Source organism: Sinohyriopsis cumingii, chromosome 9, assembly GCF_028554795.1.
Source record: "Sinohyriopsis cumingii isolate HCF-2022 chromosome 9, ASM2855479v2, whole genome shotgun sequence".
NCBI lineage: Eukaryota > Metazoa > Mollusca > Bivalvia > Unionida > Unionidae > Sinohyriopsis > Sinohyriopsis cumingii.
In genome coordinates this window covers 15,729,582-15,744,754 of record NC_142969.1, presented here as the reverse complement: position 1 = coordinate 15,744,754, position 15,173 = coordinate 15,729,582, and the positions used below count along the sequence as shown (strand labels likewise).

At 37.2% G+C, this 15,173-nt stretch overlaps 1 protein-coding gene across 1 annotated transcript in view; it reads right to left on the bottom strand.

The window, feature by feature from the left end:
- The window catches only part of LOC149791312 (uncharacterized), a 58,406-nt gene that overhangs the window by 34,062 nt on the left and 9,171 nt on the right, over nt 1-15,173 (bottom strand). The window contains exons 11-18 of the mRNA XM_089971331.1: nt 11,990-12,112; nt 11,268-11,528; nt 8,487-8,609; nt 7,607-7,729; nt 6,930-7,190; nt 4,196-4,318; nt 3,316-3,438; nt 2,596-2,856 (exon numbers count right to left, since the gene is read on the bottom strand). Of these exons, the coding sequence (XP_089827457.1) occupies nt 2,596-2,856; nt 3,316-3,438; nt 4,196-4,318; nt 6,930-7,190; nt 7,607-7,729; nt 8,487-8,609; nt 11,268-11,528; nt 11,990-12,112 (1,398 nt within the window). The remainder of the gene's footprint in view (nt 1-2,595; nt 2,857-3,315; nt 3,439-4,195; nt 4,319-6,929; nt 7,191-7,606; nt 7,730-8,486; nt 8,610-11,267; nt 11,529-11,989; nt 12,113-15,173) is intronic.

Sequence of the window (15,173 nt, the reverse complement as noted above, 5' to 3'; positions counted from 1 at the left end):
TTCTTCATGTCATTGTCAGAAAATGTTCATATGTGATACTATTCTGCATGTTTATTTATACAGCCGTTACCTGGATGTACCATTTATTAATGAGCTTATCATCGTTGGAATTGAAGCACATTTTTCTGAAAAAGTGATTATTGTTCTTATGCAAGACTTATTGGAGGATCTTTGGTGTGGGGAGTAACGGAAATCGGGCTACCCTGCCGATTAGAGCAATCGTTCGTGTATATATAGAAACCAAGTATCACCGATCATCGTCTTCATCATTCATCATAATGGCCTTGAACCAGCATCTGATGGGACGTGAATGACGTTCCATAAAAATAAAAATAGCACCAAAATACTCCGACAAATATTTCTTAGAACAATTGCATAAAATAAATGATTACGGAGTCGACGTCTGGCAAAACATGTTTCAATAAAGCTATCTGTCATACATCTGATGAGGCTTGCACATCGAAACAAAGATTGTTACATACATACATACATACATACATACATACATACATACCAATTTTTCCTAGTAATAAGTGTTATTCCAGAATACTGAACCAATTATAATACCTCATGAGTAATACTTCTACCTCGCAAATCCCACCCTCCCAGATATTACTTTTAGCTAAACGGAGCTACAATTCGTCTGCCGGGGTATGTGAAAGTCAGTAAGAGTGATCTCCCCTAACGAATAAGACTTGGCCGCAAAGGCTTAAAATGCATCAGTTACTACTGAAGAGAACGACACGCTCTCTATGGATGTAACTGCAGGTGGGTGAGCTGGGAGGGTGTATGTCTATCAAGATTGGGTCAGTATTCTCAGATAAATAAGTTTTTCATAGAATAATTGGTTTCATCTTTAAATATATTACTGTAACATAACGATTAAGAGAAAGGTAAGAGGTGGAGGGAAATCCATTCCCTTACCCGGAAATATCATTTCCGGTCCCCTAAGACAGTGAGACAGCTTCTAGGTAAACCGACTGGAGAAGATTCTCCCCATCAGGGCGCGGTTTCAAAAGGATTAAAAATCCCCCTCCCCAGGCAAATTCAGTGAGAGTTGTGAAGCCGCCTCTTAAGATCCTGTCGATAGATCTGGAACGGTGACCTGTTGAGTTGTGGATATAGGCCCTACCACATCGAATAGGGCCCTCTAGGATGACAGATCTCGGAGATAACATCAAGAGAATGTGGAATCCGACCTCTATCCCACAGCCTGAATGGTGTCGGATAGGTTGGTGGCAACTGATCAAACCTCGTGAGCCGAAGTGCGTAATAGGTTCATGGAGCTTGGGATATTTCCCTATATTCTGTTCTTGAAATTTCCATACTCGAGCAGGTGATAGCCTGTTCTGATAGATACCGATGTCATTTTATGAGAAGTTGACAGAGTCTGATATCCCTCGACACAGTGCCTCTATTCGTATTAAGCTATCACATGAGAGCCCGGATTGGGTCTTGTAGGTGGTCTTCAGTAAGGTTCATAACAAATGATAGTTACCCGTAGAAGGAAGACAGATCTTGGCGATGACATAGGATGCTGTCATGAAACATACTAAACCGTCCTGTCGGAACTTCATGTATATGTAGTTTCGTAAGAGCATAAAGACATTTACACAGATAAATAATATAACCAACACTTATCTTGTGATGTAGCATAGGATACACGTGCAAGCGAGTAAGTGCTCGATAAATATGGTTTAATGATTATGCAGATAAACATGACTCAAGAGTTGCCAATAGAGAAATGCTTGCGCAGGAATTTACTGAATATTATATCATATAGAGCACCGACCTGTACCTCTCCGACCAGAGCGGAATAAATACAGAAATGTATACAAGTGTATATATTACGCAGAAAAATCCATCTGGTAAAAGACATCTAAGGCACCATTATTGATACTTACATAGTAGACGCGAAAAAATGCAGTATGACAAAATAGTTGTAGGGAACAAGGCCCAGACACAGCCTGTACAGATAAATACATTAAAGTTGATGCCGGAAAAACTGTTCCAACTTATAGTGGTATATCTTCCACGTTGGCTCTGGCATTTTTCGAGATCACTCATGACATGAGCATGCTTTTTCGCACGAGCGGAAGTAGTAACTGATGTGTTTGTAGACTTTGCCAGCAAGACTAAAACTTAACACGAGATCACTCTGCATGACAACCACACATGTCGGAAAACAACTTTTTGCTCACTTTAGATAAAGATAGTATCTGGCAGGGTTGCATTTGCGAGGTAGTACTAGTCCTCCGAATGTATTATTATAAGGTAACGTATTAGAAGAAGAAAAGTCTATGTGTGCATAACTTCTGTAGATGGAACAGCAAATTCTCAGATGCCACAAATGCTCCCTCACTCTTTCATAACCACGTTGAATATTTCCTAGACGATCATATGCTGGGGTGGGTATATGTCTATTATGTCACCGTTCCAGCGTAAAATTACACTTGAACGACCCCTCAGTATTGGAGTCATAAAAAGGATTTGATCTTAAATCAGTGCTGGCTCTTTCCTGCATTGTATCCATTTCAAACCAAATGTGAGCATGCATATTTAAAAAATTGGTAAAGGACATCTTAAAACACTTACCAGTGCATTGCGTATTATTACTTATGTATCCAGGTTCACATTTACATGAAAATGATCCAGGACTATTGACACATAACATGTTGGGTGTAACACATGGATTAGAACTGTTGGAACACTCGTCAACATCTCTACTGCATTCGATCCCTGTCCAACCCGCTCGACAAAGACATGTTCCATTACGAGCGTCGCACACTTGGGTGTTTTCCATATTGCACGTGCAATTCATGGCACAGTCTATTCCATACTTATTTGGTCCACAAGCTGTAATTAAAAAGTAACTGGTTGATATTTTAACTCCTCCAAAAAACCGTGGTGTTTTCTTTCAGTCTCATTTATGGGTTAGCGTACTTGCAAAAACAGTCTGATATTATTCTTTAGCAAATATATTGTTTTGATTTGTTCTTTGTGACACTATTATTTGCAAAATTATAACTCGCAAGAATAATCTTCTGAAATATAAATTTACTTTGGACGTTCCCTTTTGCAGACAAACAGATATTAGGCATTATGTAATGATCTTATATTATAGATGAGTGCATGCATAATTTAAAATAATTATCAGCATTTTAATGGCATTAATTTATATTTATACAGCCCCAAAGGTATTACCACAAAGACTAGTATACGCGCAAGAATATAAATTTATTTTTTCTTGAAAATAGTTTTCAAAAGACTGTTAAACTGAAGTCATTTTGCTTTAAATTGATTATAACTACTGACATAAACAGCTGCGATTGTCCGCTTGAGAAAGTTGAAATCCCTCATTACATGTACATCTAAAACTTCCTTCACTATTGACACACTGATGAGAGCAGTTGTGAAGGCCAGCACATTCATCAATATCTGTAAAAAAAAAAGTTATTATCCTTTTAATATTTTAATCTCTCACCTTATTTTGCATGAAAATTCATAGAGTCATTACGAGAACGTTTTATTTAGTAATGTTTATGCCTTTGTTGAGACACGATATCAATGATGTTTACCTCAGATTTTCAATACAACGGTGGAAATATGCTCCTATATACAAGAATGCATTTGGTACAATTTATGGGTATGATCACTGATTCAAGATTAGACATATGGCAAAGATTTCATTGAGACCCAAATCCATGCTCATGCGGATTATAGCAAATAGTCACTCATTTATCTGCTGAAACTATTTAGATCACAACAGCGTAGCTACACAAACACGCACACACACACATTTAATATGGATGGAAAACCAAATTCTCAGATACTTCTATAATTGTTTACGATATCGTTCCAGACCTCCTGAACTACATCCTCTTGTACAGATTTTGAGACTGAGTGGAAAATATTCTAACTTCAGAAATACATTTCAGGAGGTTAATGGTAGCGTGATCGGGTATTTGGAAAGCCTTGGAAAAAATAACGGACTGGAAAAACAATCTGATCTTATCATCAACATACAATAATAATGTTGCACTTTGAGTCAAAAAACGGACTAACAGTTTAATGTTTTTAATCAAGTACCTGCACAGATTCAATGTCAAGAATAATGGTCTCTGCATTACAGAAACTGTATTAAGTCTCAGGGGTTTCAATCATTACTGTTTATATGTTTAAGCTCAATACTAACCAAAGCAGCTGCGATTATCCGCTTGCGAAAGTTGAAATCCTTTATTACATGTACATCTGTAGCTGCCTTCACTATTGATACATTGATGAGAGCAGTTGTGAAGGCCTGCACATTCATCAACATCTGGAAAATACATTCTATTCTTCATGTCATTGTCAGAAAATGTTCATATGTGATACTATTCTGCATGTTTATTTATACAGCCGTTACCTGGATGTACCATTTATTAATGAGCTTATCATCGTTGGAATTGAAGCACATTTTTCTGAAAAAGTGATTATTGTTCTTATGCAAGACTTATTGGAGGATCTTTGGTGTGGGGAGTAACGGAAATCGGGCTACCCTGCCGATTAGAGCAATCGTTCATGTATATATAGAAACCAAGTATCACCGATCATCGTCTTCATCATTCATCATAATGGCCTTGAACCAGCATCTGATGGGACGTGAATGACGTTCCATAAAAATAAAAATAGCACCAAAATACTCCGACAAATATTTCTTAGAACAATTGCATAAAATAAATGATTACGGAGTCGACGTCTGGCAAAACATGTTTCAATAAAGCTATCTGTCATACATCTGATGAGGCTTGCACATCGAAACAAAGATTGTTACATACATACATACATACATACATACATACATACATACCAATTTTTCCTAGTAATAAGTGTTATTCCAGAATACTGAACCAATTATAATACCTCATGAGTAATCCTTCTACCTCGCAAATCCCACCCTCCCAGATATTACTTTTAGCTAAACGGAGCTACAATTCGTCTGCCGGGGTATGTGAAAGTCAGTAAGAGTGATCTCCCCTAACGAATAAGACTTGGCCGCAAAGGCTTAAAATGCATCAGTTACTACTGAAGAGAACGACACGCTCTCTATGGATGTAACTGCAGGTGGGTGAGCTGGGAGGGTGTATGTCTATCAAGATTGGGTCAGTATTCTCAGATAAATAAGTTTTTCATAGAATAATTGGTTTCATCTTTAAATATATTACTGTAACATAACGATTAAGAGAAAGGTAAGAGGTGGAGGGAAATCCATTCCCTTACCCGGAAATATCATTTCCGGTCCCCTAAGACAGTGAGACAGCTTCTAGGTAAACCGACTGGAGAAGATTCCCCCCATCAGGGCGCGGTTTCAAAAGGATTAAAAATCCCCCTCCCCAGGCAAATTCAGTGAGAGTTGTGAAGCCGCCTCTTAAGATCCTGTCGATAGATCTGGAACGGTGACCTGTTGAGTTGTGGATATAGGCCCTACCACATCGAATAGGGCCCTCTAGGATGACAGATCTCGGAGATAAAATCAAGAGAATGTGGAATCCGACCTCTATCCCACAGCCTGAATGGTGTCGGATAGGTTGGTGGCAACTGATCAAACCTCGTGAGCCGAAGTGCGTAATAGGTTCATGGAGCTTGGGATATTTCCCTATATTCTGTTCTTGAAACTTCCATACTCGAGCAGGTGATAGCCTGTTCTGATAGATACCGATGTCATTTTATGAGAAGTTGACAGAGTCTGATATCCCTCGACACAGTGCCTCTATTCGTATTAAGCTATCACATGAGAGCCCGGATTGGGTCTTGTAGGTGGTCTTCAGTAAGGTTCATAACAAATGATAGTTACCCGTAGAAGGAAGACAGATCTTGGCGATGACATAGGATGCTGTCATGAAACATACTAAACCGTCCTGTCGGAACTTCATGTATATGTAGTTTCGTAAGAGCATAAAGACATTTACACAGATAAATAATATAACCAACACTTATCTTGTGATGTAGCATAGGATACACGTGCAAGCGAGTAAGTGCTCGATAAATATGGTTTAATGATTATGCAGATAAACATGACTCAAGAGTTACCAATAGAGAAATGCTTGCGCAGGAATTTACTGAATATTATATCATATAGAGCACCGACCTGTACCTCTCCGACCAGAGCGGAATAAATACAGAAATGTATACAAGTGTATATATTACGCACAAAAATCCATCTGGTAAAAGACATCTAAGGCACCATTATTGATACTTACATAGTAGATGCGACAAAATGCAGTATGACAAAATAGTTGTAGGGAACAAGGCCCAGACACAGCCTGTACAGATAAATACATTAAAGTTGATGCCGGAAAAACTGTTCCAACTTATAGTGGTATATCTTCCACGTTGGCTCTGGCATTTTTCGAGATCACTCATGACATGAGCATGCTTTTTCGCACGAGCGGAAGTAGTAACTGATGTGTTTGTAGACTTTGCCAGCAAGACTAAAACTTAACACGAGATCACTCTGCATGACAACCACACATGTCGGAAAACAACTTTTTGCTCACTTTAGATAAAGATAGTATCTGGCAGGGTTGCATTTGCGAGGTAGTACTAGTCCTCCGAATGTATTATTATAAGGTAACGTATTAGAAGAAGAAAAGTCTATGTGTGCATAACTTCTGTAGATGGAACAACAAATTCTCAGATGCCACAAATGCTCCTTCACTCTTTCATAACCACGTTGAATATTTCCTAGACGATCATATGCTGGGTGGGTATATGTCTATTATCTCACCGTTCCAGCGTAAAATTACACTTGAACGACCCCTCAGTATTGGAGTCATAAAAAGGATTTGATTTTAAATCAGTGCTGGCTCTTTCCTGCATTGTATCCATTTCAAACCAAATGTGAGCATGCATATTTAAAAAATTGGTAAAGGACATCTTAAAACACTTACCAGTGCATTGCGTATTATTACTTATGTATCCAGATTCACATTTACATGAAAATGATCCAGGACTATTGACACAGAACATGTTGGGTGTAACACATGGATTAGAACTGTTGGAACACTCGTCAACATCTCTACTGCATTCGATCCCTGTCCAACCCGCTCGACAAAGACATGTTCCATTACGAGCGTCGCACACTTGGGTGTTTTCCATATTGCACGTGCAATTCATGGCACAGTCTATTCCATATTTATTTGGTCCACAAGCTGTAATTAAAAAGTAACTGGTTGATATTTTAACTCCTCCAAAAAACCGTGCTGTTGTCTTTCAGTCTTATTTAGAGGTTTGTGTACTTGCAAAAGCAGTCTGATATTATTCTTTAGCACATATATGATTGTGGTTTGTTCCTTGTCGATTTTTTTTCTGAAGGATAAAGTTATTTTAAAAGTTCCTTATTGCATACCTGGACAGATATTAGGTATTAGAAAATGATATTATATTAAAGAAGTGAGCCTCCATATGATATAGAATTTAAAATAATTCACAGAATTGTAATAGCATTCATTACCACAAAGATTAGTATACGAGCCAAAATAGAAACTTCTTTCTTCTTGAATTTGTTTTCCAAAAGACTATTAAACTTGTTCAAATATTTTCATATATATCGAAGCTAACTACTGACATAAACAGCTGCGATTGTCCGCTTGAGAAAGCTGAAATCCCTCATTACATGTACATCTAAAACTTCCTTCACTATTCACACATTGTTGAGAGCAGTTGTGAAGGCCAGCACATTCATCAATATCTGTAAAAAAAGTTATTATCCTTTTAATATTTTAATCTCTCACCTTATTTTGCATGTATATTGATAGAGTCATTACCGGAAGGTTTCATTTAGCAATTTGTATGCCTTTGTTGAGACACGATATCAATGATGTTTACCTCAGATTTTCAATACAACGGTGGAAATATGCTCCTATATACAAGAATGCATTTGGTACAATTTATGGGTATGATCACTGATTCAAGATTAGACATATGGCAAAGATTTCATTGAGACCCAAATCCATGCTCATGCGGATTATAGCAAATAGTCACTCATTTATCTGCTGAAACTATTTAGATCACAACAGCGTAGCTACACAAACACGCACACACACACATTTAATATGGATGGAAAACCAAATTCTCAGATACTTCTATAATTGTTTACGATATCGTTCCAGACCTCCTGAACTATATCCTATTGTACAGATTTTGAGACTGAGTGGAAAACATGCTAACTTCAGAAATACATTTCAGGAGGTTAATGGTAGCGTGATCGGGTATTTGGAAAGCCTTGGAAAAAATAACGGACTGGAAAAACAATCTGATCTTATCATCAAAAACATACAATAATAATGTTGCACTTTGAGTCAAAAAACGGACTAACAGTTTAATGTTTTTAATCAAGTACCTGCACAGATTCAATGTCAAGAATAATGGTCTCTGCATTACAGAAACTGTATTAAGTCTCAGGGGTTTCAATCATTACTGTTTATATATTTAAGCTCAATACTAACCAAAGCAGCTGCGATTATCCGCTTGCGAAAGTTGAAATCCTTTATTACATGTACATCTGTAGCTGCCTTCACTATTGATACATTGATGAGAGCAGTTGTGAAGGCCTGCACATTCATCAACATCTGGAAAATACATTCTATTCTTCATGTCATTGTCAGAAAATGTTCATATGTGATAATATTCTGCATGTTTATTTATACAGCCGTTACCTGGATGTACCATTTAATAATGAGCTTATCTTCGTTGGAATTGAAGCACATTTTTCTGAAAAAGTGATTATTGTTCTTATGCAAGACTTATTGGAGGATCTTTGGTGTGGGGAGTAACGGAAATCGGGCTAACCTGCCGATTAGAGCAATCGTTCGTGTATAAATAGATGCGAAGTATCACCGATCATCGTCTTCATCATTCATCATAATGGCCTTGAACCAGGATCTAATAGGACGTGAATGACGTTCCATAAAAATCAAAATAGCACCAAAATACTCCGACAAATATTTCTTAGAACAATTGGATAAAATAAATGATTACGGAGTCGACGTTGACAAAACATGTTTCAATAAAGCTATATGTCATACATCTGATGAGGCTTGCACATCGAAACAAAGATTGTTACATACATACATACATACATATATACATACATACATACATACATATATACATACATACATATATACCAATTTTTCCTAGTAATAAATGTTATTCCAGAATACTGAACCAATTATAATACCTCATGAGAAATACTTCTACCTCGTAAATCCCACCCTCCCAGATATTACTTTTAGCTAAATGGAGCTACAATTCGTCTGCCGGTATATGTGAAAGTCAGTAAGAGTGGTCTCCCCTTGCGAATAAGACTTGGCCGCAAAGGCTTAAAATGCATCAGTTACTACTGAAGAGAACGACACGCTTTCTATGGATGTAACTGCAGGTGGGTGAGCTGGGAGGGTGTATGTCTATTAAGATTAGGTCAGTATTCTCATTTAAATATGTTTTACATAGAATAATTGGTTTCATCTTCAAATATGTTACTGAAACATAACCATTAAGAGAAAGGTAAGAGGTGCAGAGAGGTCCATTCCCTTACCCGGAAATATCATTTCCGGTCCCCTAAGGCAGTGAGACAGCTTCTAGGTAAACCGACTCCAAAGATTCTCTCCATCAGGGCGCGGCTTGAAAAGTGTTAAAAAATCCCCCTCCACAGGCAAATTCAGTGGGAGTTGTGAAGCCGCGTCTTAAGAACCTGCCGATCGATCTGGAACGGTGACCTGTTGAGCTGTGGATATAGGCCCTACCATATCGAATTGGGCCATCTGGGATGACAGACATCGGACATAAAGGTTAGATAATGTGGACTCCGACCTCTATCCCACAGCCTGAATGGTGTCGGATAGGTTGGTGGCAACTGATCAAACCTCGTGAGCCGAAGTGCGTAATATGTTCTTTGGGTTGGGGATATTCCCCCATATTCTGTTCGAGAAATTTCCTTACTCGACTACGTGATAGCCTGTTCTGATAGATACTCATGTCTGTTATAAGAAATTGAAACAGGCGTGATCTCCTTCGACACAGCGCCTCTATTCGTGTTACGCTATCACCTGAGGGCCCTGATTGAGTCTTGTAGGTGGTCTTCAGTTGATGTGTCCATATGAGACGTAGGGTTCATGACAAATGCTACTTACCCGTAGAAGGAAGACAGATCTCGGCAATGATAGAGGATGCTGTCATGAAACACATTGAACCGTTCTGTCGGAACTTTCATGTATATGGAGTTTCTTAAGAGCATAAAGACATGTACACTTACAAATAATGTAGCCCGAACCTATCGTGTGAAATAGCATAGTCAACACGTGCAAGGGAGAAAGTTCTCGATAAATATGATTTAAAGATTATGCAGATAAACATGACTCAAGAGTTGCCAATACAAAAATGCATGCGGAGGAGGTGAATGAATATACCATATAGAGCATTGACCTGTACCTCTCCGACCAGGGCGAAAGAAATACTTAAATGTATACGAGTGTATACATTACGCGCAAATATCTACACCGTAAAAGACAACTAAGGCACCATTATTGATACTTACATAGTGGATGCGACAAAATCCAGTATGACAAAATACTTGTACGGAATAAGGCCCAGTTACCTCCCGTACAAATAAATACATTAAAGTTGATGCCCTGAGAAACTGTTCCAACTGGTAGTGGTATATCATCCATGTAGGCTCTGGCTTTTTTGAGGTCTCTCATGTCGAGAGTGTGATTTATCGCACGAGCGGAAGTAGTAATTGCTATTTTTGTAGACTTTGCGGGTAAGTCTAATACCTAAGAGGAGATCACTCTGCCTGACAATCACATATCTCGGGAGAAAATTAATAGCCCCCTTTAGATAAACGTAGTATCTGGAAGGGTTGCAATTGTGAGGTAGTACTAGTCCTCCGAATGTATTATTATAAGGTAACGTATTAGAAGAAGAAAAGTCTATGTGTGTATAACTACTGTAGACGGAACAACAAATTCTCAGATGCCACAAATGCTCCCTCACTCTTTCATAACCACGTTGAATATTTCCTAGACGATCATATGCTGGGGTGGGTATATGTCCATTATGTTACCGTTCCAGCGTACAATTACACTTGAACGACCCCTCAGTATTGGAGTCATAAAAAGGATTTGATTGTACGTCAGCGCTAGTTCTTTCCTGCATTGTATATATTTCAAACCAAATGTTAGCATGTATATTTGAAAATTCGGTAACGGTTGTCTTAAAACACTTACCAGTGCATTGCGTATTATTACTTATGTATCCAGGTTCACATTTACATGAAAATGATCCAGGACTATTGACACAGAACATGTTGGGTGTAACACATGGATTAGAACTGTTGGAACACTCGTCAACATCTCTACTGCATTCGATCCCTGTCCAACCCGCTCGACAAAGACATGTTCCATTACGAGCGTCGCACACTTGGGTGTTTTCCATATTGCACGTGCAATTCATGGCACAGTCTATTCCATATTTATTTGGTCCACAAGCTGTAATTAAAAAGTAACTGCTTGATATTTTAACTCCTCCAAAAAACCGTGGTGTTTTCTTTCAGTCTCATTTATGGGTTCGCGTACTTGCAAAAGCAGTCTGATATTATTCTTTAGCAAATATATTGTTTTGATTTGTTCTTTGTGACACTCTATTATTTGCAAAATTATAACTCGCAAGAATAATCTTCTGAAATATAAATTTACTTTGAACGTTCCCTTTTGCAGACAGACAGATATTAGGCATTATGTAATGATCTTATATTATAGATGAGTGCATGCATAATTTAAAATAATTATCAGCATTTTAATGGCATTAATTTATATTCATACATCCGCAAAGGTATTACCACAAAGACTAGTATACGCGCAAGAATATAAATTTATTTTTTCTTGAAAATAGTTTTCAAAAGACTGTTAAACTGAAGTCATTTTGCTTTAAATTGATTATAACTACTGACATAAACAGCTGCGATTGTCCGCTTGAGAAAGTTGAAATCCCTCATTACATGTACATCTAAAACTTCCTTCACTATTGACACATTGATAAGAGCAGTTGTGAAGGCCGGCACATTCATCAATATCTGTAAAAAAAGTTATTATCCTTTTAATATTTTAATCTCTCACCTTATTTTGCATGTATATTGATAGAGTCATTACCAGAATGTTTTATTTAGTAATGTTTATGCCTTTCGTGAGACACAAGAGTATGGTTCTTTACCACCATCCTCCCATAGCTTGTCAATAAAATGGTGGAATTATGCTCCTTGTACAAGAATGCATTTGATACAATTTATGGGTGTGACCACTGATTCAAAATTAGATATATGGCAAAGATTTCATTGAGACCCAAAGCCACCTACGTGCGACCTATAGCTATAGTCACTCATTTATCTGCTGAAACTATTTAGGTCACAACAGCGTAGCCAGACAAAGACGCGCACACACATATTTGATATGGATGGAAACACAAATTATCAGATCCTTCTATAATTGATAACGATATATTTTCATTCCTCGTGAAGTATATCCTATGGTAGAAATTCTGCGGCTGATGGGAACATGATATCTTTATAGCTGAATTTCTAAAGGATAGTGGTAGCGTGATCGTTGTATCTTTAAAACTTTAGACTAACAATAAAGGACTGGAAATTATTCTAATATTTTCATGAAAAGTATATAAATATGATATAGCATTTATAGACTTAAAACGGACCGAGAGTATTGTTTATAATCAAAACATTTACCGATTCAATACCAAAAATAGTAGTCACTGCAGTACAGAAACTGTATTATTTATGTGACGGGTTTCAATCATTATTGTTTATATACCTAAGCTCAATACTAACAAGTTTTCCCTCGGTCTTTAATAACCATGTGGAATATTCCCCATAAGATCACATGCTGTTGTTCATTATGTTAACATTCTTGCATACGATTTCTTTTGAACGTCCTGCGTATTAGAATCATCACAAAGTTCGATTTTATTTCAATGCTAAATCTCTGCTGCATTTTATCCATTTGCTAACATGTTTTTAACTGCCTCCCCTAATGACACAAGGAAGGTGACAGGTATGTAGCGCGGGAATATTCATTGTGATATGGAAAAATATATATTACTCATCAAATTCTTTACAAATTGTCAGGTCACATTATTCTGCACCAATATTGATACAGTATTTACCTTTATTTTAATTGAATAATGATGTTACCATTGTTGCTATAAAATAGCATCCTTGCGGCAAACGATTGTCGTTATTATCCCCAATGATTACAATGGGACTCGAAATCATCACCATGCGGCATATAGACATGGACACTGTATTTCCGTTCATGCTTTTAGACCCCAACATATATGCATACACACTTGCTCAGTCTTATTTGGGTTTGGGACAACAAATTCTGAGATCCAACTACATGTATTCCCGCTATTCTTACGAACCCCGTAGTGTCTTTTACAGCGTTTAGGTTTGATGGGCAATGTATACCATGACGAAAGAAGTTTCTGGTTGACAAATATATCCTAGAACTGTAATTTGTTTAAATTTTTGACACATTTAACGGTTTTGGAAAATGGACTGGTTTCAACATGAGAAATATACAAAAAATTAGTACAGTATTTAAGGTCTGAATAATCATAACATCCTCTGCAGATGAACAATGTTTTAATTCTGTGTGGAGATTCAGGCATTACCGTTCATATATTTAGGGTCAACACTAACGATGTGTTTTGAAAAAGACTATTAAACTTGCTAAATTATTTTGCTTTATATCGAAGCCAAATACTGACATTAACAGCTGAGATTATCCGCTTCTAAAAACATAAATCCTTCGTTATATGTACATCTGTAGCTGCCTTCACTATTGACAGCATTGATGAGAGCAGTTGTGAAGGCCAGCACATTTATCAAGGTCTGGAAGCTGCATTGTATTATTCATCAACCTTTTAGAAACTACTCATAAGTGACCTTATTGTTTGCGTTTATTCGTTAAGAAATAACCTGGACGTAACATTTAATAATGACGGCCTGTACATGCATCAAGATCTGGAAAGATTTCGCTATTATTGATCATACCTTTAATCTTTTCATGTCACATTATTATGCATGTATATTGGTAGAGTCTTTACATGGACGTTTCATTTAAAAATGGAATTACTTTTGTCGCCATAAAACCACATTCTTCAGGCAAGAGATTATAGCTCTTATTCCGATCTTATCATTAAAAATGTAGAATTTCGTTTCCATATGCTGAACACACAGGTTTAGTATAACTGATGTGTATCATCACCGATTTAAATGTACATGTATGCCGATTCAAATGTAGACCTATGCCGGATCAAGATATCAATAAGGTCCGGAGACAATCTCATGCGGCGTGTCGTTATGGTAACTTAGTGTTTTGCGTTGGAATAATTTAGACCACAACACTGTGGGTGTGTATATAGAGTGTGTGGGGATCAAACAATAAATCTTACTAAGGTTAGTCCCTCTACTGTATTTACTTTGCGATCAGTGGGAAAGGTTTGCATTAAAGAGACAGCTTATAACCTATAAAGGTAATTTAATCCTATATTTTTAAAACCGAGATACGAATAACGGTTTGGAAATTGTCTAATATCAACATACAAAATGTACAACATATGATACAATTTACAGTCTGTAACAGGACTGAAATTGTATCGCTTTTTTAATTTTCGCAAAAGAATGAATACTATCCTCTGCAGAAGATAAAATACGTTCGTTGAGTGAGTTTTCATTTAGTGTATTCATATCATTGACCCCTATGCTAAGCAGAGTAACAACGGTTATCCTCTTGGCCATGCTGAAATCTTTAATTGCATGTTCCTCTGTGTCTTCACCATTAACACATTGATGAGTGCATTTATGAAGGCCTGCACATGTATCAAGATCTAGAAGAGACATTTGATTGTTCAGAAAATGGTTTAGAAAATGCTCGTAAGTGACCTTATTCTTCACCTCTATATGTAGAGAAGTAACCTAGACGTAGCATTTAGTAATGTTCTTAATGTTATTGGTATAAAAATAGCATCGTTGAGACAAGTGTGTAATGACGAACCAGATGAGTGAGCACGGATAATGATCCACAACTTAATTACGATCCAGATGAGTGAGCGAGGATAAT